The sequence below is a fragment of the Myripristis murdjan genome, chromosome 1, assembly GCF_902150065.1.
Source record: "Myripristis murdjan chromosome 1, fMyrMur1.1, whole genome shotgun sequence".
Classification (NCBI taxonomy): domain Eukaryota; kingdom Metazoa; phylum Chordata; class Actinopteri; order Holocentriformes; family Holocentridae; genus Myripristis; species Myripristis murdjan.
This window is the reverse complement of record NC_043980.1, coordinates 20,710,297-20,737,693: the sequence shown is the minus strand read 5'-3', so window position 1 is coordinate 20,737,693 and position 27,397 is coordinate 20,710,297. Positions and strand designations below refer to the sequence as shown.

Below are 27,397 nucleotides of genomic sequence, written 5' to 3'. Positions count from 1 at the left end.
TGTCCCGCCCCTGTGAAGGACACTGCGAGTTTAATGTTGCCTCTGTTCGTCTTCGATAACCCGGGGACCCATTTTCCTTATTTCTTAAATCTGGCTTTTTGTCTCAGTCCCGAGCACTTTTTGGTCCCCCTTTTCTCCCCGCACTTATTTAAATCCCGCTCAAGCAATTTTGGACTACTGTAGTCTCACCCCACACCCTGATCTAGGTCCGAGTAACAAGGTAAGGCGCAAACGCAGGTAAGCTTGTAATGCGTTCAAAACAGGTGCAGCTCAGCATGGACTGCCCTGCAAAATGACTTTAATTTTGTCCAAGTATCCTATTTCATTACGTTTTTATGTTTTTACGACTGCATGGACGGTGATCAGATCAACAGCCGTGAACTCATTTGTTATTTTTTTAAAAACTTGTTTTTCTTGTAAGCCCAGGCGAGAGACAGCCGAAACCTCTTGAGACGTAGGTGTTGCCACGGCTGTTGTGCTGCTTTCAGGTCGCATGCGAATAATTATTGACGGAGTATCAGCACAAATAAAAGTGCAACTAAGTTTCTCTAGTGCACCGGTAGCCCTCAGTAGTGGATTTATTGTTGCTTTATGGTGTTATCCGGTATTATATTATCTATTAAAACCACTAGATATGTATTGCTGCGATTTTCCTAAAATTATCTGCGTGTAGATTTGCTGTGAAATCTATTAGCAACATTAGTGTAGTTTTCCTTATTGATTAGCAATTTGAGGACTCAGAGCAACTTCTTAGGGCAAGTGAAGTTTTCTGTAAACTTGTGGTCAGCTCAGCATCGAGATGTGTTTACAGCAAAACAAACGTTGCTCTGCTAATGACAAATGAAAACTGCACCAAGCAAACCAAGCCATCTAAATTGTTGTTTTTTTCCATGTTAAGTTTATCATCTCATTACATCACACTGTAGATAGGCCTATCTCGTTTTCGCTGAGTTGGAGGAGGGGTGTAGCGCGCAAACTCCAACCTGAGCTCCAAGGTGCTCTATAACTTAAAACCAGTAGCGCCGACGTTCATACTTGGTTTGAATGCAGCACTGCCCCAGCTCTCCTGTTGATTTTCTAGTGAGCGCATCTCACCAGCGGCTGTCATGTTTGCTTTGCGTCTGTTGCGCCAAAGCAAAACTGTCTGTTACCGGATGTTAAGAAATCCTTTTCTTAACAATGCCACCGCAGATGAGAGCTGCTTGGCCCTGAGAGGCCCCGAGCCTGCTTGCTGCGGGTTATACCTGCATGGAAGACAGTCACATTTTGACATGCCGTTGGGCAGTGCGTTTTGCTATTCACAGTGCACCCATATTCAAAACATATTTTGGCCACTCAAAAAAAAAAAAAAAAAGACCATGTGTAATGACAAGTTGGTATGTTTTGAAATATTTGGGATGATGTGTGTGTTTTCTTTCTTTTTTTTCTTTTTTGAGTGGGTGTGGTGATGATTGATTTATTAAGCAAGATGGCTGTGAGTCAGTAGTGGCCCAGCCAGGGAATTAGGCCGTAAGATACCACCTTAATGTGGCATACAGAATGTTAAGAAATTGACAATAGAAGCCGGTCACTGCTAAACATGAATCAGCACTCTGCTGATGTAACTGGTGTTTCAGAATAACTCCTGTGTTCACTATACTGCTTGGCTTGATTTCTTAAACACTGAAACTGTCTGAACATGCATTGAGGTGTAGGTCTACCTTTACACCTAGCTACCCTATATTTACCTTGGGGGCTGATTACCCCTAAGATTCCTCCAGCTTGATGTGACATTTATTTTGCAGCAACTATGTGTAAATGCTTAAGGCAGTGTACCAGAATTCACACTGTAGTATCAGTATATCACACAACCAATGCTAAGTTGTATGAAGATGGGGTTGTAATAAGGAAAATGGTTCATGCTGGCAAATGTCTGCCTTATGATAACTGGGACACCTCATAGTTGACCTGCCTTTAAATTTTCATCCACATTATTGCTTATAGCCTCCCTCTTCATCAGATAAATTAGCTGTCATCGGTTAGTGGTACATCATATGAATGGATCAACTGGTGAGAATGCTACCGTGCCTTACATACCTGCATATTAGTGGCAAGTTGCAACACTAGCCAGAGAGAAGCCTGTCTGACTTCTTTGTGTGTGTGTGTGTGTGTGTGTGTGTGTGTGTGTGTGTGTGTGTGGTGGGATGGACTGTTAAGCCAATGAAAGTAAGTGAAAATCATAAGAAGGGCAAGTCAAACAACATAAACTAAACAAGTCATATGTCCATATGTCATATGATGGAAGAAAGGGCATGATCCATGAGAATGACACATGTCTGCTAAAGCTGCAATATGGGAAAAAGAAACCAGAAAAGTAAGGGGAAAAGTTGCTTGATCATCACCTTTATTATCAGTGTGCATGAGTGGGTTTCGCAGGCTAAAGGCCTACTTGGTCATTAGGTATTCACATAACCACGGCCTAGATTCTTAAAATAATGTCCTTGAAACAGAGTGTTGCTGTAGCGTTAGTTACTGAATATATACTGCACCGTTTATTTAGTGTAACACAATAATTTACACAGGAAAACAGTGGAAATGGAATGGGGCAGTGGCCTGAGCATGTTATTTGGAGAAATGTTGGCTTTTTCTGTCCCAATACAAATAACCTCTTTACCAATCAAACTGAGCAACCAGTGTAATTGTTTGCTTCCTTACCACAAGGTCACAGCTAACATTACCCCATTTCAATACTATGTGTGTGTGTGTGTGTGTGTGTGTGTGTGTTTATGTACGTGTGCATGTGTGTGTGTGTGTGTGTGTGTGTGTGTGTGTGTGTGTGTGTGTGTATGTATGTATGTGTGTTAGGGAGTAAGTGAGTGGTTCTGGCAAATGTTGATGAAGCAATGACAGATAAGGGAGAGCAGAGAAACAGTGTTGCTATTGTAAATACATTCTCAGGTGTGTGCTCACATGCAAGTCAAGTGCCTTTCTACTTTATTTTTTGTTTTCACCAAAACTGAAGATCTTAAAGTGCTTGCCACGGGAAAAAGGTGTAGCTTCTTCTATGTGCTAATGTAGCCATCCACATTTCAGCTTAGAACTGAAGTGAAGGCAAAGTAGGCTTGTCTAGATATGATGTCACTATTTTAAAATCATGCTCGATATTGTTAGAGTACTCCACTCACCTGCATCTTGATAACAAGCTGGACTCCGCAGCTGGAATTCTTTTTTTTTTTTTTTTTTTTTTTAACCATACAAACCTAAGATCAGCTTTTTATGATTAAAAAACAGCTTGAACTTATGCTGAATTGACATGATTTAAGTTCTGGGGAGTCCGATCTCCCCTCTCAGCAGGGGAGACTGAGCTAATGAACCCCCACTGTGGACACAGGGCAGCCTCTGCACTCAGTGGTGGATCAAGACATGTTAGTCTAGATTAGGGTATTAGAGAAGGGTCATTACTGTATAATTACCATGTTATGTCAGCCTGAATGAATCAAATTTTTTCCTGAGGATCCTCTAATGGATTTGATTTTTTTTAAATCCCCAATGGCAACTTGAGGTGAACCTGATATGATCACAGTTTATGAAAGTTTAAGTTTATGTAATTCTGCACAGCACATGGCTCGGTGTAGACAAAGGGGTTGTTGCATATATGGAAATCAACGTTGTTCTTTTCATTCTCAATTCATTTTCACATTTGATCTGGACCATTTAGCACAGAGCACGGAAAACCCATTTGTAAGATTGACTTTGCATGTCCCTTCTAGGTCAGCAACCACACTTTATAATATAGCTCTGGCAGGTTAAGATCAATTACAGCTCATTTTTTGGCATGGTTCTTATATTTGGCAATTTATGTACAGGCTTTATTAGAAATATGCAACAGACAAACTACTAGCTCATCTCCTGACCTTATTGTCGCATGTAACAACTATCGGTTACAAGCCCTTTGTATTTTTCTGTTTAAAGCTTTTTTGCATGTTTTGCAGTTTCCACCTCCAACCTGTCTTCACCCAGATGAATCCGTCTTTCTGTTTGGCCAGATGATTTCCTCAGCCCTCCTTGTGTGCTGGGAAACCAGACTCCCTCATGAGTAACTTAAGTCATGACGCATAGCAGTCCTCAGTAGACAGCGGCTGGTTTCTATAGTTACAGTCAACAGTCTGGACAGAGAGGAGCTTGTAACGATATCCTCAGAACAATGCTAAACAAAATGGTGTCCACCATGAATCCTCCTCCTACCAGGCCCCAGTTGCTTGTGGATAGTGGTGCTACACCTGTTGCAGCGACCAGCAGCAATCGTTGTGTTTGCTTGTTTTCTCTTTTTATGTCAATTTTTAACCTGTCTGTCATGTGAACAGTATTTTTCCTGACTGTCTTTTAACTAGTTGGAGTCGTCATGGATGTAATGAGTGCTTTGTTTATGAGCATTATTGCTCTTGGGAAAGATGAACTTTTGCATTGACTGAAACCTGGTTAACAGATCATGACTTGAGCCAGGGTTTCGAAATCCATGGCTTTGATCTGCCCATTCTGCCTGACCATGTGCTCAGGTGATGGCAAAGCACAGGGAGGGGGCTTGTGCTTGTATGTTAATTCATGCTGGTGTAAGATTGTCATAGTAATTCGTCATTTGTATCCTGCACATTGAAATTTTATCTATGTCACTGGGCCTGTTCTACTTGCCAAAAGAAATTCCACAAGTGTTTATGATGGTGGTTTGTATTCATTCTTCAGTCAACATGGTAGATGCAACATCCACCATTGTTAAACTCAGTTCCCAGTTATGGAAAAAATCTATTGTTGTTCCAGTGACCAAGATTTTATCACCAAAGGTATTGAATGATTATCACTCCATAGTGCTTACCTCATTAGTTATGAAAGGTTTTGAATCGTGAAGAGGAGCTTACCAGCCATGAGACAGAGTGTAACTGACTCACTCTAGTTCACATATCAAGCAAGGAGTGGGTAGAGGATGTGATATGCTTGGTTGATTTCTTGTCAGCATTCAGCTGCATGCATCCCCATATTCTAGCTCACATGCTTTCTTAAATATCTGGCTTTGACTTTGTCACTATATGTTCGCCGGTCAACTGGCTGACAATAAGGTCACAGAGAACCTGTGATAATGATACATTGTTTGAGGCCCTGATATGCTCTCCAGGGCCTCCACCTCAGGGGTGCATTTTGTCACCTTTGTTTTCTATGCTCTACACCAATCACTGCCAGAGTAGGTTTGAGGCAACGTTCATCAAGTTTGCTGTTGATTCAGTGCATGTCAACTTCCTGCAGGACCATGTGGTGGACCATGGTCCAGCCTTGGGCAGTTTCATCAAATAGTGAAATTAGAGATGCACCGATTGTAATGTTTTTTTTTTGGCTGATTCCGATATCTGATTTTTTTCCAAATCTGACTTGCAGATTCTGATATTTGATGTATTCCGGTTTTCTTCTTAAGAACTATAATTCAGACAAAAATAATTCATACACATATTCATATAAATATTTTTTAACCCAGATGTAACTCAAGTGGACGAGAACAGGATGGTAAAAATTTGTGGAGGCCAGCAGAGAATAGCGGCAAAGGTTATGATCTTTGTAAGTAATACGATGTCACCATAGCAACATATCTACATGCGTGCTTTGTTTTGCTGTCCTGCTGTTTTGCTGGGTTCCCTTGCCATCCTCCATGTGGATTCCATGTGAACGCAGCATAAATGTTACCAGCATGCAAAACTGAGGCTGACTGGCTGATCACCGGTCATGGCCAATCAGGCAAAAAATTGTCCGATTCCGAGCACAGGCCGAGCGATCTGTTCATCTCTAAGTGTAAGGACTCATACTTGCCACTCAGTGTCTCTAGGAAAACAGAGATGCTTATTGACTTTTGTCGAAACTCTCCTGTTACTGCACCAACTTTTATCAGTGGCATAGCTACAGGCACCATCCTGGATGTCGAAATGACTTTTGATGCCAATACTGACTTCATCTGCAAAAAGGTTGATCAGAGTTTTTCCTGAGGAAGTTGAGGGGTTTTAAAGTTGATAATAATAATGCCCTTGAACATGTTTTATTTGTTGGTTTGACAGCCTCAGCATGGTTAATAAAATTGGGAAAGACTGTTTAACTTCAAAAGATCTTTGACACCAACCTTAATGATCTTGATTATGTTTATCAAGTTAGAGCCACTCGGAGAGCAAAGGCCATCCTGGCAAACCCACAGCTGTTGGGTTCCTAAAAACAAACTGCAGGCCTAGTTGCTATTGTGTGCTCATTTTAGCAAACGACTGATGGACTTTTAAATATTATCATGATAATATCTACTATATGTTTATTATAGGTATTTATGACTTTTATTGGCTTTTATGATGTGCATCGGTTGTGTTGAATACTGTTTGCAAACCAAGTTGCCTCATGAGAACAATAAAGACTTTGCAATCCAATCCAAGAGAAACTCCTTTTACTGGATAAACAGATGGCTAATACACTATATAATCCACTTTAGATGCTATCGTTAGATGTCAGCAGAAATAATCATGTCATCTGACATAGATTCAGTGGAAACAGTAATGGCATTAAAAGATGTTAGTCTGAAGATAGCGCTGTGTGCTTTTTTTTTCAAGAGACATCTTCAAGTTTCTATAAACAATGAGTAAAACGTCTCTGGTTACCCATGAGTATGATGGCTATTAGGATAAATTTTTATTTTATTTTATTTTATTTTATTTGTATATTCAATAGACATCCTAGACATGTTTTTTTTTTTTTTTGGCTGTCTGGCAAGGCACCACAGTGAACAGAGATGACCTACCGTAATGGTCTTATCTTTGTAGTCTAAATAATAATAAAACTTTTAACTTCCTTGTATAAAAAAGTGGTTGAAATCCTCGACAAAAAAAAAAAATCTCATATCATTACTGTAGTATTCTCCCGCAGTATAAGTTGCTAAGCTTCGAAAATTTTAAGAATTTTAAAATAGCTTGTTTGATGTTCAAAGTCCTACATGGGCTGGCATGGCCGCCACTAAATGACTACATCAAACAGAGGCAGTCAGCCATTCCACCACTCGAGTCACCAGAGCCACGAACAGAGGTGACTGTGAGGTACCTCTTAGACAAACTACATTTGGCCAAAATGTTCTATCGTACAGAGGTAGTACATTATGGAACAGCCTACGTCCCTCAATTAGAGAAAGTCCCAGCTTTTTAACATTCAAGGGACATTTGAAGGTGTGGCTCCGAACAAACCAGATCTGTGATCATGGTTAATCATGAACAATATGCGATCACATCATGGGCCAATGTGCAACCATTAGATCTGATTGTATAAACTTGTCTCTGTTGTATTCCTTTCTTTTATTTTTTTATTTGTAGTGTATGTGTTGTATTATGTGTCTTGCTCTTGTTGAGCTTTTTCTCTTTTCTTTTCCTTCTTCCCCTTCTTCTTTACACCCCCCCCCCCCCCGCCCCCCCGACCCCCCTTTCTTTTTGCGGGGAATGACCTCACTTTTTTGTTTTCTCACAGACACTCCCCCACACTTCCACTTTCCTTAATTGAATATGATTTGGACACTCTCACCCAAGAATCAGCACATAAAGGATGTTATGCACCCTGCTAGCACTGAATTATTGTAGATGAAAAATTGGGAAATTGTTGGGCCTTCCTGAACAGGTTTCTGGTGTAGATGATTAAACCGAGTGAGGGAGAGAATGAGTGTGGGCATATAGAGCATAGGCTATGACATGGCCACATTATAATGGTTCTTTGTGCTTGTGTTTGTGGAGAAAGCGGCTGGAGGTTTAGAATGACGTTGGTGCTACCCACACTATGTCAGTGACGGCTGTGCAGAGAGTGAGGAGGGAGGAAGGGGGAAGTGAAGTATGGGTAAATGTTTGACTCTTCACACAGTTTTTGAAAGGGTTTTTTTTTTTTTTTTTTAACATTCTTGTAACACCTTGTTTAGGGAGTGCTGCTAGTGCATACCAATATGACAGAGTTGTTGTTGAGTGGACTGATAAGAGGTGGGCATTAAGGATAGGTTCAGATAGATAAAAGTTGAAGACCAGACTGTTTGTGTGAGGCTCCTCCGTGATGATTTTAGTTTATGCATAAATTAATGCATACATATATATCCATCTATACCTGTGATTTTGGATTAATATTGGTTTCATGACGACTACATTGTAATGACTGTCCTGTTATATTGTCATTTGCTGTCAATACCGTGCAGTGGTAATTTTGTTTGTATCTCTGTATTTTCAGCCATGCATCTACCTCCATCACTACTCCTCCTCCTTGGCCTTCTCTCCTGGAGCCCCAGTGCATCATGGGCTGCTAAGGTAATCGTGGTCCCACCCATCATGTTCGAGTCACACCTCTACATCTTTAAGACGCTGGCCACGGCGCTGCACCAGGAGGGCCATGAGACTCATTTCCTCATTTCAGAGGGCCGAGAAGTGCCCCCCTCCCCTCACTACCACTTCCAGCGCTACCCAGGAATCTTCAACAGCACCACAGCTGACAACTTCCTCCAATCCAAAGTGAGCAACATCTTCTCAGGCCGCCTGACGTTCCTGGAACTCATTGACATTCTCGACCACTACTCTCAGAACTGTGATGCTGTGGTCGGCAGCGTTGAGGTCATGACCCGGCTCAAGGAGGCCAAGTTTGACCTGCTGCTGGTGGACCCTAATGAGATGTGTGGTTTTGTGATTGCTCACATCCTGGGCGTGCAGTATGCCGTGTTCAGCACAGGCCTGTGGTACCCTGCTGAGGTGGGTGCCCCAGCCCCACTGTCCTATGTCCCTGAGTTCAACTCTTTGCTGACGGATCGCATGTCACTGTTCCAGAGGATCACCAACATGGCAATTTACCTGGTGCAGCGCTTTGGAGTCCATTATATTGCTTTGCCCAAGTATGACCGAATCATGAAGAAATATGGGGTGAAGCCGCAAGTGCCGATGGCTGACTTGGTTCAGGGAAGCCGGCTGTGGATGCTGTGCACTGACATGGCTCTGGAGTTCCCCAGGCCCACACTGCCTCATGTGGTATACATAGGAGGCATCCTTACCAAGCCGCCCAACCCACTTCCACAGGTCAGTACTGAGAGTGACACCCAGACCAAATGAGAGGCCAAGAGAGAGGCAGAATCAGAGAAACAAAAGGATTATACATCAAGTCACAGGTCACTTATGTGTAACAAGTCATTACATTTACATAAATTATGGAAGCACTTTTGACCAAGGCACCTTACAGTAAGTATATTTTGTCAACAGTAGTCAAACCAAGTGGATATGATAGCCTTCAACATATATAAGCACTTGTAGCAATCGTATGTTCCTGCTTGTTTACACCAGTGTTTCTTTTATAGGGATATGTGTCTCCTTGTTGACCTGACTGTAGAGGTAGTTTACTGGTGACAGTGTTTAGTATCATTTCATTGGGCTAGCAAGTTCAATATTTACAAGGCTCCATATTTACACATTTTCATATTTTATGTTCTGATGGAACATAAAATAAAGCCTCTATTCCACTGGTGATGAAGTTACTGGTTTATGATGGCTGATTCACTGCAGCCAAATTTTACTATTACGTAATTACATGCTAATATGTGGGTTTTTTGGTGAGGTAAGATGGAGCACCTTGTTGTTCTGCTTCACACTGACCTTGGGAGAAGTTTAACCTTTTGTTTTCAACCATCACCCTGCTGTTAACTCCCATTGACAAACTTCTGTTAATTATTTAAAAGCTGGAATGAATGATTTCATTTTCAGGAAAGCTGGTGATAGGGATTTATAGCGTGTTCAGGCAAGCAATTCAAGCCAGCACTCTCATTCACAATGTGTCAGCTACACTTAAGTTGGAGCTCAGTTGACGACATTTACATGCACACACACAAAAAAATAGATTATTATGAGTAACCGGGTTATGGCATGAAATCCGGTAATGCGTTTGTGTTCCCTTACTCTGTTTTGTCAAAGACCCCATTATTTTCAGTCCACATGCATAAACATGCACATTTTCACTTTGTGACGCCTGATCTCTCTTCTTCCTTTTTCTTTCTCCACATCTTCTCTCTGTCCTCCCTAAATTTGCCTTTTTTATCTCTTTCGTCACAGTTTCACTGAGTTACTTATCAGCAATTTTCTGTATCTACTCTTGCGTGTCCCTAGTGTCTCTCCTCTCATGCAGTATCTCTTATTCTCTCATGCTGCTACAAAGCAGGCCTTTATGGATGGTGCTGGTTTTGCCTTGCCCTGGGCCGGGTGGGGACGAGGAAGGGTTGAATGGACACACGGCAGATTTTGAGGAGAGGGAGGGGAGTCATGAAGAACAGAGGCGGGTGGCAAGGGGGGTTAGTCCATCGTTCGGATGGAGATGACGAGAGCGCGGGCCGGCGGTATCTACTGCGGGGGGTTTTGGAATGCCACTCCAGCCAATGGCGAGCATTGTGCGGCGTTGTGTGGAGGGGGTCATAATGGAAGTGGAGGGAGAACGAGGCCATTGTTTTGGGCAGGGCTCTGGGGACACTGAGACTCCTTTATGGGGACACTGAGGCAGCGTTGTGGGGACAGTAGCCTAGTGTGCCCCTGAGGTTGCTCCGTGCCAGGGCCAGGCCTTAGCTGCCGCAGCTGGACCATTCTCTTCCCTCCATCTCCTTGTCCTCCTCTTCCATCACTCCAACGTGGCCTCTCCCCCCATCCCTCCTCACCCATTCTCAGTCCATGTCCTGTCCCTTACCATTTTCAAATGAGTATGTTACTGTACATCAATGAACCCCCTCGCAGATATACACACATACAGTCCTATGCTGAACTGCAGATTCTCTCTCTGTGTATGAGTTTTGGAACCATATGACCATCTGCCAAGTGAAAAAGGCTGATCAGCTAATGGCATGCTGGGTTAACATACTCAGCATTCCCTCACAGGAGGAGGAGGCCTCACTTCACTATTGTCATCATTTTCCATAGGCATGTGTTGTGTCCCAAATTTTCACTGCTTCAATGTGGCTTTCACATGGTGGAAATTATGAACACTGCAGGCTTCCCCTCTCAGTACTTTTGTTTTTAGTTTAACTATTGTGCAGCCATGCTTAATGCTTCATCGTTGAGTGACTTTTCATTGATAGACTTTAGCTTTGCCAAAAGACATAGTAGCTGAGATAGCTGGCAGATGTTAAATGTTGTTTTGTGAGATTAGGTTCATCATGTGAACCACACTGCTAAAAGGCTTGCCTTCTACCTCTCTTGGCCACTTTCCCTTATGGAATTTGACTCAGACAGCTTTGCCCAAGAATCCGCACATAAACAGTGTTACAGTCCCTGTTAGGAAGAGCAGCATTGAATGATTGTAAATGAGGAAAAGCCGGAAAATTGTTGGGCCTCCCTGAACAGTTTCTTACCTGTTTTAAATCTAGTCAAGTTCTTAAATGGTTTCATTTTAGCCACCTTTTGTAAATTAAAACAGCAGCCGATAAGAACAGGATGAATTGTGGATTTCAACCAGTTTGTCAAGAGACATAGCTGCGGTTTTGAGTGCCATTCATTAATGAATTGTTGAGATGATGGCTTTAATTAACATTGGAACCTTTTTTATCAAAAACTCAGACTCTCATCCTCCAAACAGATATACTGGATAATTTCAAAAATTCAAGATTTCTAAGATAAAATTTAACTTGACCTGTACTCTGTGAACTCTGTGTATAACTATGTACACTTACCCAGTGTTTCAAAATGTAACAACAACAAAACACAAAGAAGGATGATACCTTATCACAGTTCAGAAAAAAACTAGTGTTTTCACCCTAACCCTAACCCGATTTTTCCTTACTCTATTCAGTTGTAGTCAATAATACATTAACCTTAATTTCATCTTTATTTTTATACTCGCTTGTATCTAGCAAAATACTACCATAGCCAAGCATTTGTATGGTTGCCAGTGTTTTTCTATTCAGTAGCAGAGTGAAAGATGATTAATGATCAGTCAGACTGTGTGCATAGATTTTATTCTACCCAAGGTAGGAAAACATATTCCCCTGAGACAAATAATTATTTTTGACAAGATTTTTGTACAAACTCAGTGCAGATTAAGTGGTTAAAATCAACCTGTTGCTGATTTACTAGAAGAATGTAGAATGTCTCTCTCAAGTTACTGGTTGTGGGATGAAATAAGTCATCAAGAAGTAAAACAATCAGGGAAATGACTGTGGGCTGGCATGAATTATGGACTAAACACTAACGTTGTTGATTCAAATGACTTAATTTGAAATTTTGCTGTATAATGAAATGCTGGGCCAAGACTTCAATCAAGTACAAAGCTGATGTATGCGTCGTCAGTTAAGTGCTTTTGCAGTTGCAAGGTGTTTGGTCACGTATATTAAAAGCTCTAGACATACTGTAAGTCTGTGTCTTGCTTGATGAATGCATTTGTCAAGATTTTCCATTAAATTTTCATTGCCTTGATTTTGTTCAGTTAGTCCTCACATAATTTTTAAAACCTGTCTCAGTTCAATCCAATTCAATTTTATTTGAATAGCATCAAATCATAACAAAAGTTATCTCAAGGGGCTTTACAGTAACCCAACAGATATTGGCCAAAACCATGAACCAAAATCTCCCCCAAGACAAAGCACAGGGCGACAGTGGCGAGGAAAAGACCCTTTTAACAGGGCCAAGAACATCAAGCAGAACAAGGCTTTGGATGGGCAGCCATTGGCCTCAGAGAGAGGGGGTGGGTGGGTGGGGGCGGGGGCGGTGGAAGAGGGGAAATATGGTGAAGAAAGAGAGGATGAAAGAGGAAAAGGGTGGGAGGTGGTAAAAGGAGAGAAGGGGAAAAGAGTAAGAATACACGCAAATAAGTCAGAATAGAAACAAGAGAATCAGGAGGTGAATTAAAGAGAGAGAGAGAGAGAGAGAGAGACACACAGAGAGAGAGAAACAGAGAGAGACAGAGACAAGCACATTGCGGGACATAGAATGATGCAATTTCAACATAGGGATGGATAGTAATGTAATGGTGATAATAGCTGCAATGACAATACTAATAGTGTTGCAACAACAGTAGCAATCATGGTAGCACTAATAGCAATAATAATTAATCTTCTGATAATAGTAGTAGTAGTCGGAACAATGATGGTAGTGGTGAGAATGGTGATAATAGTAATGATAATCATAGGTGCGATTGTAGCGGGACTGAGAGATACAGTTGAAACAGCAACAGTAGATTGCACTTGCTAAAGGGACAGCTCATCTACCCATTGCTTGTTGAAAGGCAACACTGATTAAAAAAGACTCAGTGAATTTTACGAAAGCTGCCTTTAACTCACATGTAAACTCACAGTAAAAGCTGTAAATTATTCAGGATGGATCATCACACAGAGAGCGAGATAGACAGTGCATGAGTAATTGCCATAAACTTGAATCATGTGGTCGGGCTGTAAAGTAATTAACACAGTCACAGCCAATCACAACCAGTGTGAATGTTAGGTGAAGAGGCTAATTTGTTAGGCCTTTATCTTTTGTTACACAAACTGTATATAAACTTGTCAGCTTGGCAGAGATAGATACCCCAGGTACACATGGTGTTAACATTATAGTGGCGTTCACAATATCATATAATGTTAACATGAGGATAATAAATGTTCAAGAACAAGGGGGCAAAAAAAAAAAAAAAAAAATAAATAAATAAACTCCAATCACTAGGCCTAGCATGGTATTGTAGTGTAGTATTTTTAGGAAAAAATTGCAGGACTGGTTTGCATGCTGTATGAAGTGAATTTTTAACTCTCTTTGTCTCTGTCTCATGTTCCCATAGGAATTTGAAGCATGGGTGAATGACACAGCGGATCATGGCTTCGTGGTGGTGTCATTTGGAGCTGGGGTCAAATACCTCTCCCATGATATTGCTCAGAAGCTAGCCGGAGCCCTGGCTAGACTGCCCCAGCGTGTGGTCTGGAGGTACGGTATCAGTTTTTTGCTGCCACAGCTGTCACTGTGGCAGCTTTGGCATAGAATTCTCCTCCTAATGTGGCAAATTTGTACATTTCATAGGATTTCAGTTTTAAAAATCAAGGTAGTAACCTCCAGGGTTTATATGTAATTATCTTAGGAGTGTTCTTGTTGTAAAATTTAACTTGTTTGCCTGATATTTGTTTAGGGAGCCCCGCTATCAATTGTGCTATCTCTGGTCAGTAACCATTATCCATTATAAAACACATGCAATAACCATTGGGATGACCTGCTTCGTAGTGGCCAAAGTCTATATGTGCACCTCACATGTATGTAGGCTTTATAACTTTTATAACTCTTTTATATTTATCTATATATCTATATATCTATATCTATCTATATCTATATCTATATCTATATCTATATATCTATCTATATACATATATATATATATATAGATATAGATATAGATATATATATGACATATGTCATATTCTGTGTGTCAGTGTCACTGCAAGGGTGTGTGGCATAATCCTTCTCTTGAGCAAATTTACACTGAACAGTTTACACTGACATCTATAAATAGCAAAGTGTAAACAGATATTTAATAGATAGTGCTGAGACTAATGTAAGCAATTTTTTTTCACTTTGGAAGTTTATCAAATGCACTTATCTGAAGTGAGTCATAATGGACCACAATAGTTGAATAAGATAATTTCTACACCTCAAACACATTAAGTAACCAACAGTAAGAGTTCCCTGGCGGAAAGTGCTTATACAACAGCATAACCAAAAGGTATGTGTAAATGGCACAGTAAATAAACTGTAAAAAGAACATGGTAAATTAAGAAACAAGATATATAATTATCAATAAGACAAAGACAAAATTGGCTTCTCCGTGTTAGCTGAAGATAGAAATGGTTTTATCTTTGAAATATTTCTCAGTTACAAGAAACAGGACAACACTACACTTTTTAACTTGCCCGTGAAATGTGTTGTGGATGTCAAAAAAAGACCCCTTGGTTTCTAGCCACAGGTTTTACATTTGAGGTTAAGTTTTCTAGTTTATAATGCCTGTTATTCAATGAATCATTATGGCCAAAGAAGACAGTTTCACATTTTTTGTCATTAAGCTTTAGGAAACTGAAACATTCAGCTTTTAATATGAATATGGCACTAATTTAGATTGTCAAAACAACAATGGTCTTAGGGCTTTTAAGGCAAGTGTAGCTGAGTGTTATTTACATAATTGTGCTGTTATATCGGGCAGGAATCAAACTTGGGGATATGGGATGCAGGTCCCTTAGCGGCCTAGCACACTAGGAGCCGAGCTTTGAATATGATATGATCAACATCAGTGGGGAGTTTCATGCAAGAATATGACAGGTTATGAGACAAATCAAATTTCAAATCAAATCAAATTTATTTATAAACCACATTTTAAAACAGCCAAAGCAGATCAAAGTGCTGTACAATAAAATATTTACAGACAGTGAGCTAGCAGCAATAACAAATAAATACATACAGGAACAGATATGCATACACACATATGTATATATACACATATACACATGTAAAAATATAAAAGCACAGGAGAGTCAAAGTGAGATATGAAATGTTAGGACACTGTTAAGGACACTCAGAAGCCTGGGAAAACATATGTCTTTAATTTTGTCTTAAAATGTCAACAGAAGGGGGAGCACTTCATTGAAAATGGTAAGCTATTCTAGAGCTTTGAGGTGGCTACAGTGAATACCTGATCGCCCCTTCCCTTCAGCCTTGATTGTGTGACAGCAAAGAGTGACTGGTCCTAGGATCTGAGTGATCTGGGATTGGAAAGGGGGCAGAAGACCTCAGAAATGTACTGGGGCGCCAAGCACTGCAGTGCTGTAAAAACAAGTAAAAGAGAAATAAATTGGCCCTTGATCTTAACTGTTAGCCAGTGGTGGGATGCCAGTACTGTTTAGATGCTGTTATGCTTCTTTGTGCCAGTCACTAATGGAGCAGTAGCATTTTGCACCAGCTGCAGGCGAAATATAGATTACTGGCTGATTCCCAGGTAGAGAGAATTGCAGAAATCCAGCCAGCAGGAAATTGAGGCATTGGTTAAAATTTTAAGGTTATTGAAAGAGAGGATTCTGGCAGATGGATGCAGATTAGGCGCCATGTGCCCTAAGTGCTCAGCAGTACCCCTGGTGGAGTTAGCGAGACCAAGTAAAACCACTTTACTCTTACTGTCATTTAGCTGTAGAAAGTTTTTATCCATCCATTGTTTCACATCCTGCAGCAAAATCAAGGAGTGACCTAAGTGATTTTGTGTTGCTATGACTAGGTTCTAACAGGAGATATTGCTGAGTGTCATGTGCATAGCAATTGTATGAGATATTGTGTTTTTGGAATTTGATAACTAGCGGGAGCATGTAAAGAGCAAATAAGATGGGACCTAAAATGGAACCTTGTGGTACTCCACAACTGATGGTAGCAGATGAGGAGAAGAGGTTTCCGGTTTTAACAGAAAAGGATTTGTCTGTCAGGTAGGAGGTGAACCACTGGAGGGCGCTACCCCAATACCGACCTGGTGCTCAAGACAGATTAGGAGGATTGCGTGGTCAACCATATCAAAGGCAGAGCTTTGGTTGAGTAAAATGACACATTTACCAGATGGGGGATAGTAATAAGTCAGTGGACACTTCAAGTAAAGCTGATGCTTTGCTGTGCTGTTCCCTGAAGCCAGACTAAAATTTCTTAGTTTCAATTCAAGATGGACTTAATGGCTTTTGGGGTTGAGGAGGTTTTTGGAAGTCAGTACACAAGGGGATTGGAATGGTCCACACAGGGCTAAAGGTTGGACAGGGAACTGGGTAGAGTCCCTAGTGGGAAAAAGGCCTATTTGCGTGATGTTGTAAAGCCCAAACTAAGAGGATCATCTTCTGGCTGCAATGTGGCCTTAAATGAGAAATAGTTGTCTAGAATTGTGCTATGTTAACATCCCAGGTTAAAGTCACAGTGTTATCAGCGGTGATGTTGAGATTTTGTGGAGGGCAAGGTTCGCCAGGCCAGAGATTAGTAGACAAAGGCAGAAGTGTATGATTAGTGAAACGTGAGGCTGAAAAGTTCCTACAAAGGCTTTTGTATACCTGTCTTGGCAGTTGTATGAGATAAGCATAGACAGATCAATAAATGAAAAGATCCTACGCACTGTTCTCACATGCAGCAAATTTTATTGAACTTGAACAAAATGTTTAAGTTCTACAGCCTTCATCTGTATCTCCAGTGACAGTTACTTGAAATGTCCTGTCTAAGTTGTGGTAAAATTTCCTGCGAGTTACAATGGTATGCAGGATCTCTTCATTCCAGGACCAGGACTCCCTGGAAGAAGAGATATTGTGTCTCAATGGGACCTTCCTGGTAAAATAAAGGATAAATAAATGAAATAAATTCAGTGTGAAAAGAGGGAGAACGGAAGATGATGCAATAAAAAAAATACAAGCTAATAAAAGAGCATCACATGCTTGAAATAAAATGATTTACCCACAGTTTTAAAAGGGTGCCAATAATTTTGTCCAGTCCATTTTTGGAGTTTTGCGTAAAATTATGTAAAATTTGGCTTTTTTCTTCTGCTTTTTTGTGTTGTTCCAATGCACATAAAGGAAATAAACATGTGTATACCAAAAACATTTGTAATTGCAACAATTTCTGGGAGAAACAGTGTATTTTCTGGAAAAATTCCAGGGGTGCCAATACTTTACTCCAGGGGTGCCAATACATTCTGCTGCATTTAAACAAAAGAAACTTAAGAGTGCTAACACTTGCTACTGATTAAAATACTTTTTTAGAAGCAAGCTATACTGGTTTAGAAAATCTTGAATCCTGTCCCCCTCAAAAAATAAATGACATTTTATGGTGAGTTATCAGATGACACTTTAGTAGCATCTGACCAAGGCTATGGGTTGCATAGTAGAGTAGAGAAAAGTTATGTGAATGTTATACCTGTTTTATTATGGCTTTTAGTGGCCTTTACAGACTGAGAGGTGGGGAAGGAAAGAGGTCTGAGGAGAAAGAGAGGGACGGAGCCAAATGAATTGTGTCATTGATAATTGGCTACATGAATGTAGGCTTTGATTGGCAGGACAGTGAATTGCTGCTTTGTTGAAGAGAGGGAGATAAAAGAGTTAGGGTTAAAGGAAAGGAGACAGAGATGGAAGGATGGGGGTCATAATGTATGCATGCAAATGCATTGCATGCTGCCTGCGGTGCAGTAAGCTCACACATACACACAGACACGCATTCACCAATGCCCATTCATCATATAGCAAGAGAAGACACAGACATGGCTTCAGTCCCAAAGGGCTATACGTAAATCTCCTCTAGAACATCACCAAATGACTGATGGCCCTAATTTTACTCTTTTAGTCAGAGGAAAGATAGATCAACAAAGACTTCTTTGTCCACTTCCTATCACTCCTAATCAAAAAATCACCATGCTTAAACTAGCTATGTCTTTTTCATATTTCCTCCAAACCTAATCCCAGTGCACCGCTGTGAAGTTGTAGCATAGCTGAACAGAAATAATTATTTTCACATAGGGGTCAGGTTACCAGTTTGCCTACAATGTAACAAAGAAAGGGTTCAAAAGTGTGAGGTGTAGTATTTTCTCTGGTGATCAATGATGGTGCCTAATTCCTATGTGAATTGGAAAAATTCCTTTCCCAGTCAAAAATGTGAACAATCAAGGTATTTTCAGTTATGACATTGCAGGAGTTATGTGGTAAGGTAGGACTGATGCAACATCTCAGTTCTTTTCTGGTGCATTCGTCAGGGTTGAAAATGCTCACGTTGCCCGGTCTACCCAAAACACTCTGTCCCACCTTTGGGTAACTGCTTGATCATTTTGTGGTACTTTGAGGTACTTTCAGGTGATTAGTAGGACCCTGATTTGTCACCTCCAAAATGAGAGAAATTGTCTTAACATTTCTTTCCTTTCTTTCTTTCTTTCTTTCTTTTTTCTTTGTTTCTTTTGGTCTCTTTCTTTCATTGTGGCTGTCTCTGTCTTTCTGTCTTTCCGTCTTGCTTTATTTCTTTTTTACTTTATTCCTTCCTTTCTTCTTTAGATTCTCAGGAGTCCCACCCAGTAACCTCGGCAACAACACCAAGCTCGTTGAATGGATGCCTCAGAATGATCTGTTGGGTAAGTACAGTGAGATGAAACTACATTATTTGTAGCTGTCTTCAGAGCACTTATGTTGGGATAGAATAGAATTGAATAGAATAATTTAATTTGAACTGAATCTAACCTTTAGTTATCCAAATTAGCGTTGTACAGTCTAGCTTGACAAGGACATACCCACACATAGACGGATTATGAGATTATGAGATTATGGGCCCCTGGGCATGGATGTGTTCCCAGATACACCCCCGGCAGGGCAGTTACAGCACAATAACTAATTCACAGATAGACATAATTAATGCCTATAGCATATTACTAAGACATATACTGCATCTCAACAGGATATACAACTCAGGAACACTGACAGCTAATGGCACAATAACTAGAAATAAATTCACCTGTATCTTAACAACACAGGATTTACAGCAGGTAAAATCAATTAAAGGCAATGGCACTTTAACAAAATACACCACTCCCAGCCACAAATAAGAGATACTGTAAATTTAATCCAGCTCTAATATTAACAAAAACAAAACCTAAAAAACACTTGACAGCAAGATACAGTGTCACATATGACAAACATAGAAAGACTTCTTAGCCTAAACCTAAATTAATCATAAAAATCCTACCTTAGTCTTAGCTTATGCAATGCATTTTTTCCTGGCTCTGCTTCATGCGAACTCATCCACAGTCATCAAAGTCCAATGTACTGGTCATTTTGCTCTCAACTGCCATGAGAGAAAGTGTTTTCAGGCACTTTTGTATTATCTTAGTCCTCATTTCATTTTTAATCTGGACAGGAGAAAGCATGACCACTCCCCTTCACAATTACTGACAGGCAGAGTCAGTAATTGTGAAAAAAAACATGTGCAAACAAAAGCCATAATCTAGAATCATTCTGAGAAGTCCTCTTGGCCTTGTACCATCTTCAGGTTTAATATGTGATCTGAGCTGAGTTAGTTCATCACCTAAGCTGTCATCTAGGTCAGATGGGTATACAGATGCCAGAACATTGGCCTTCTCAATTACTGAGGCACTGGACTCAGATTTTGCACAGAAAGAACACTCTGGCCAAACTGCACAGGTGCCCGTAGGCCTCAAGACAGTGCCTGAGGCTCTGAGTAAGCGTTTCAATAGCAACGCTGAAGGTCTCTACCTGAAACATGTGTCTTTCATCAAGCTCAATATCTTGCTCTTTTTTGTCAGCAAAGGCCTGTGGTGTTATGCTTTTTAGTCTGGCTGACGCCCGGTAGGCTTATACTCAGAGTGTTCTGAATTGATTTGAATGCTCTAATTGTGTTATCAAGGGCAAAATATAACTTAGCTGCAAAATAGTACTACTTGGTTGAAACCTTGATAATACAGAATCCCAATACGCTGCCATGAATGCCATCTCTAGTGTTTCCAATTGTGCACAGAGAGCAGCTTCTTCACAGCGCAAGTCCCTTTTGTCTGTGTCATCTGCTGACAAAGTCCCAAGCCTCTCTGGTATCTTCTGACAATTTTGCCACAGTGTTTTTTTGGAGTCAGCTTGGCAGCTTCACCATGTAGTGGAGAGAAATTTAAGAATTAGTTAGATAGATAGATGCCCACTTTGGAGTCTCCAGATACTGTGCCTCAGCGATGGATCACAGACTACTACTACTGTATTTTACCAATTATATCATTCTGTTTGGTAAAAGCGTCTAATAAAAATATCCAACACACTACTTAACATAATTTTGAAAAAAATTGTCCAGCACATTATAAAATGTAGTACCATATTACAATGTTAAATGTTATGCATTTAAACAGTGATATATCTCATGTTAATGAGATGCTGAGATTCTAGGAGTCTATTCTAATATCATTTCATATTTGTACTGGTTGATATGGTAAAATGTTTCGCAGTACCAGGTTTCCCATCACCAGGTTTGTGTGGTGGATTCAGTATTATAATTATTATAACCTTCATTTAAACAGGGAATTCCACTGAGAGCAAGCTCTCTTTTACAAGGATGCCCTGATGACACTATATATAAAAGCAATAAAAACACACAAAAGTTACAGCATACATCAACAGATAATACAAAAACAGGCCAAACATGAGGGACAACATTAATTCAAAGAAAACATGCATTCATACTGCTCTGTGTCAGTCAAAGGAGATTTAAATTGATTAAAAGGGATTAGATTGTCTGGCTTTACATGTTTCTGCAGATTGTTCTACTTGTGTGGAGCACAGTATTTAAAAGTCAGTTTCCCAGTCTCAGTAATAACATGATGATATTCAAGGACCAAACAGTCTGGGGACCTAGTGCAGTTTGAAAATAATCTATAATTAAAAAGACGTGTAAGATACCCAGGTAGTTTGCCAAGAAGTGCTTTGTAAATAAATAAATGCGTTGCTGTTCAGTTCTCACTGCCAATGACGGCCACCCAGTTTCTGATAGAAAATGCAATGATTCTTTATAAAGCCATCACCAGTAATGACTCTAAGGCGGTGCATGTGGGTTTGCTCCATTTCATACCAATGGTCGTCAATACATAATGAATGTGTAAGCCATTTTGGGTCTGTCAGAGATGATGAAAGTTCATTTAGGGTCAATTATTGACAGAGAAGCATGCACCTGTTCACATATTACAATGGCTTAGCATTGTATTCTGTTGTGGTGTAACGGTAGCTTTAATTGTCAAAACTTAATTTTATGAAGAGAGATGCTTTTACTTTTAAATGCCCAAATCCAAAGAGGTGGCTGAACTAGGTCAACTCAAAAACAGATAATATTAATTCTCCAAGGTAATTCTTTTCCTTGTTGAGGCCCTGCATTCTATTAATTGTGCTGATTCAGTGAACCCTTGTAAAAACACATATGCATATTCATATTTTCATTTTTCTGCTAACTGTAAACTCTATTCCCATGTAAGCACACAGTCACACCTTCATGATATCAGGTGGAAAACTGAAATACTTCGGATGTGTAAGAGTTTGTGGGGTAAATATAGTCTCTAGACTACATGAAGGTCAACCCAGCAGTGTAAGTCATTCTGTTAATAACAGCAAATGAACACTGAGCACACAAAATGGCTTTTATACATCATTTACTTACCCTTCACTGTCCCTGCCTCCTAGGCCATGCCAACACAAGGGCTTTCCTGAGCCATGGTGGCCTGAATAGCATTTATGAGGCCATGTACCATGGGGTGCCGGTGGTGGGTGTGCCACTGTTCGGAGACCACTATGACACCATGACCCGTGTGGCAGCCAAGGGGATGGGCATCATGCTACACTGGAAGACCATGACTGAGGAGGACCTCTACACAGCCCTCACCAACGTCATCAACGATGCCAGGTTGGCTTTATTTTTTCTATTTTTACAAGCAAAAAGTCAAATTAAAGATATATGTCACATTTTACAAGTACAAATTGTAATTTCAGATATCAGTGGCCATATCCTGTCTAGTTGTTATTCTACTTGATTTTAATAATATATATTCTGACTAGTGAAAACCGAACTCTAGATATCTATATCTGTATTTTTGAGCTCTGACACTAAACATAATTTAAATACATTTTATAGCTAGATATAACTAAATTAGAGATATCTCAAATTAATATTACAAGCTATGCAGATCAGGATTTTTTTACTCATCAAAGTGAATGTGCTGATATCTGAAATTAAAATTTCTACTGTTAAAGCTGTAATCCCAGATATCTTATCTTATCAGACTTTTTAGTAAAAAGTGAATAGTACATAAGAGAGAATTAGATTCCATATAAGTCAATGGCAGCATATAACTAGTGAAAATTACATTATGGATGTCACCCAGGCATTTTTAGGCATTTATGTCTATGTTAGATAGATAGATAGATAGATAGATAGTGCTATTGTTGGTATCAACGCCATCTGGTGACCATTTTTGGCATCACTTTCTTGGCCTCATGAGTCTTCACTCTATAACATAAAAGACTGTGCTCCCCATCTGTCACACACTCTTGCCTTCATACTCAATTATACTCTGTTTCCTGTGTGAGAAAATGCACTCAGGCACATTTAAAGGCTACCCACACAAACTTATCCTTGTGTTCCACCTGTGTCTGCCTTCCTAGGTACCGCCAGCAAGCACTTCTGCTCTCCACCATTCACAAAGACCAGCCAGGCCACCCTGTGACCAGAGCTGTCTACTGGATCAACTACATCCTGCGTCACCAAGGTGCCAGCCACTTGCGATCCAGTGTTTATGAGGTCTCCACCTACCAGTACTTCCTGCTCGATGTCATTCTCACAGTAGGGGCTGGCTTGGCTCTGATTGGCTTTGCTCTCTACCGGATAGGACGATTGCTGAGTTCAAAGGTCGGGGAGCAGAGCAGAGGAAGTGCTATCATTAGGGATGAAGGCAACATGGCTAATGGACATTGCCATAGTGACAGTATGGCTAATGGGAAGCACAAACGCAATGGGGCCTTGAGGAACGAGAAGAAGATGAATTAGTGTTTTGAATGGCCACAACGGAGAAGGAGGAAGTTGCCCCGTGGACTCAGCTCTAGGTCCGGTTTACCAGTTTGATAAAGGATATAGCTTGGAGTGAAACCTGTTCCTAGGTCTGCGTTTAGTGGCAACTGAGAGCAAGCAAGAAGCTGTAGGAGGATACACAATGCATTGTGTGGGGACAGAGTAAGGGATTGGGTGCTCAGAATCTGCATGTGTGTGGGTGTGTATGTGTGTGTACATGTGTGTATGCGTGCTGAGGTAAATTTAACAAAACGCAACAAACTCTAACAACAGCAGCTATAGCAATACAACACCAAACAAATTGGAAAGTCAATGAGGAAAAAAAAACACAGGAAAGACACTTGGGAAGACGTCTCTATACATGGTCCTTCTCTCTGTCCCTCATTCTCTTCTGTCTTCCTGGCCTTAACCTATGGAAGGATGATGAAGAGGGGAAACCCTGAGCGCCAACCCCTCATCCTTGAACAAAATGACAACAAACAAATAACTCCTAAAATATTTAGAAATTAATGTTTTTAATTGCAAACTATGGCACTGCTTCCACAAGCGTCTGGTAAACTGTAAATAGAAGACAAATCTATTTATTACTGTACAAACACATTTTAATGGTGGAACTTGTTAACCTATGTTCTTAATTTATTTCATTTATCAGTGGTATGATGGCACAATGTTACACATACCCTCCCTCCTCTAAACTAATAATATCCTCATAATGTCATGACCTTCATTGTAGTAAATAGACAAAAGAATTTTTTTTGACTGTCTTTTGACAGCCATTAATGTAACCACAGCTCTGTGCTGTCCCAAACTGACTATCCACAGCATTCATGGCGGTCTTGTCTCCAAACTAATCAAGGGTACCGGGCCATAGAGAACATGTACATCAAATTTCTCCCTTTTCTCTTGGTAGTGCCAATGTAGGACTGAACTTTTGCCGTGCACCACCCCCGTCGTCTCTTTAAGAGCAATTCAGAGACTTAGATTTGTACCAGTGCAGCTTAGCTCAACTGAAATCCATTTGGCTTAGCAAAGTGAAAAGGGTGATAACGTCAGTGTTCAAAGGGAGTGACAATAACTACCAGGGATGCTGTGGATAGCCAGGACACGATCAGAATACACCCAGACATTGCTCAGATAGTCGATCATTAGTGTAAACATTTTTGAGTAAGTGTCTTCATCAGTCGCCCATATTAATTATGCCTCCCTCATGAACTTAGTGATTAGAAATGATTGATTGATTGCCAGTTTTTTGGTGCACTACTTGACATTGTGCATCATTCCACTCTGATTTATTTGTTTGAACGATTTCATGGTAATGACCTTTTATGTTGACGCTAGATTATGAGCACACTGCTCTCAGGTAGTAATTATAGAATTCATTCATTCATGTCATTTCTCGCTCAACGCTAAATGTTTGTTAGACTTAGATATCATGTACGCCATAGGCAGACTAGTGTAATTTTATTAACTTGGAGTGTGAATGGTTCACATTCTGCATATGGCCTTTTTTAAATGCAAATACTTGTGTATGTAGAATGCTTGATTATTGGGGTGTATGTGTGCTTGGGTTTGTCTCTGCAGCTGTGTGTAGTAGCTCATTGTACAGCTTTAGACTGGGTATCTGGGAACACAAGGCAGATACAGTATGATTTAGCCCGCTGCGAGTCATGAAAAACCAACAGTTACTTGACTTTTTTTTCTATACTCTGATAATATGTCATCACAATGAGTGTATGTCCGTAGTTATGAGAAGGACTCCAAAAAATATGTATAGTGATGGTTATTTTATGCTCTGTGTTTTCAGTAAGTCTGAAGTTGTCCGCATATAATTTTTACCTCCATCCACTCTAATCCCCTTGACTCTCCTGTCTGATCACAGAATCTGAGTTTATGGAATTCATGGCTAGCATTAAGATGCTCTGATTGTCAATCCTTAATTTAGATAAAGGAAAAAAGTAAGTAGAGAGAATGAGGAACATTTTTTTTGACAACCTAGGTGCTCCCCACTTGCTCTGTAATGAATAATAATGTAACAATGTGATACTGTTTCCTATAGGGAAATTCTTTTTTTTTTTTTTTCTCTCCTTACCTCTCTACAGGCAGATCAAAGTGTGTAGTCTGTTATAAAGGAGGGCCACTGGAGCTGGTAGGGATTCAGTGTCCTACTCATGCACACTTCAACAGGACAGATTCTTCCCATCATGGGACATCCTGTTGAGGGATGGTTTATCAAATCGCTAGGCCACCCAAATATTCTTCTTCCCACCTCCCAGCAGCATAGTCCACGTATCTATTTAGAGTTTAGTTTTTGCAGATGGCAACCACAAAGTGCTCACAGCTTAGTAAAGACACTGTTTGCCAAGGTACTAAAACTTGACTCAAGGGCAAATACAACCATGTAAGTTTGAAGCAAACAGGAAGGAAATGCTACAGCTTAACCAATCAGAGCCGGGGAGGACTTACAACCAACCAACCAGCAAATGTTGTGTGACAAGTAAGGGAAAGCTTCAACAGAAACTTGATGTCTGTCCTTTCTCTGTGAGCTGTATGTGAACCTGCATGGCCCGGCCCAGCCCTGCTGCAAACAGACTATTATACTTGAATCTTCATCATCATTTTCATTGTCATCATCATCATCATCGTCATCATCATCATCATTATCATCATCATTATCGTCTTCATTGTCATTAACAACTTAAGCTCTTGGTTATGGTAACTGGGTCTGCAGGTGCTTCACAAGCTATGAACAGGGAATGGAGAGATGGAAAACACTTGGGAAGAATGTTCTGTTTTTGTTTTTGTTTTTTTGTTTTTTTTTTAATGATTTCAGTATTAATGATATTATAGCCCAAATTGTAATTACCCTACCCCCACCCTCCCACTCCCTTATTGGTCTGTGTCTTTTGTTTCAGTCTGTTAGCTCTTTGCTCATGGTGTGTGTATTTCAGCATCAACTTGGATACTTTTCTTTCATTGTGCTGTCTGCAACAGTGCACATGCATAGTCCCTTTTTCTTTATCTAACACATACCTTGTTCTCTTGTGCCAGGTTTAGCAGTTCCTAACCTGTGAAAACAAGTTTCTCCCTTTTATTAAATTTCATATTACTTTGATTTAAAAAAAAAAAAAAAAAGTCCTCAATTGTCCTGTCATGTGTCCATGTTGTAAATAGAATAATGTAAACAAACAAAAATACTAATGCTAAATAAACATTACATATTTTGTTTGCAGACATGAATGAAACATTCTTTTTCAAAAAGAAAAAATTGACATGGCTTGTTTGTATGGCTTGGTCGCATTTGTTTGACAGAGCTGAACATCACTTCACATTTGTGGGTTCTTTGTGGCTCTGGTAAATACTAAAGTTTCTCTATTATTTTTTTTTTTATGCATACTTAAAAGTGACGTTACTGAGTATAGTATGTGTCACTGAGAGCAGTGAAAGGGTGTAAAGAACCAGTCACCCAAAAAAAACAGGGTGATCAAGAAATACAAATGCCACTGCCTCATCTGTGCTTATCTCATTAATGAATGAAACACTGTATGTCCTTTTATGTTTTGCTACTCACAGTTGAAGTTTATTTTCCATTTGTGCACTATACTATTCTTAAAATCTGCTTGTTTGTCTCAAATGGTGAGCACAGTAATGAAACCTTTAGTTGGTTGTTGCAAGGTGTTGGTATCGCTACACAGCATTAAACCAACTGAAGAAATGCAGACACAATCAATTTTGAGATCCATGTGCTGTATAGCAGTTGTTTGATTGGGATGTATAGCCTTTCTTGGTAACCATCGGGACTTGTTACCAAG

At 40.1% G+C, this 27,397-nt stretch overlaps 1 protein-coding gene across 1 annotated transcript; it reads left to right on the top strand.

The window, feature by feature from the left end:
* Window positions 1-26,819, top strand: ugt8 (UDP glycosyltransferase 8). Its single transcript, XM_030061664.1, has 6 exons — window positions 1-220; window positions 8,245-9,077; window positions 13,795-13,937; window positions 19,040-19,116; window positions 22,208-22,427; window positions 23,186-26,819. Exons 2-6 carry the CDS (start codon window positions 8,247-8,249, stop codon window positions 23,565-23,567), a joined length of 1,653 nt encoding a protein of 550 aa, XP_029917524.1. The 5' UTR covers window positions 1-220; window positions 8,245-8,246; the 3' UTR covers window positions 23,568-26,819.
* The last annotated feature ends 578 nt before the right edge of the window (window positions 26,820-27,397 follow it).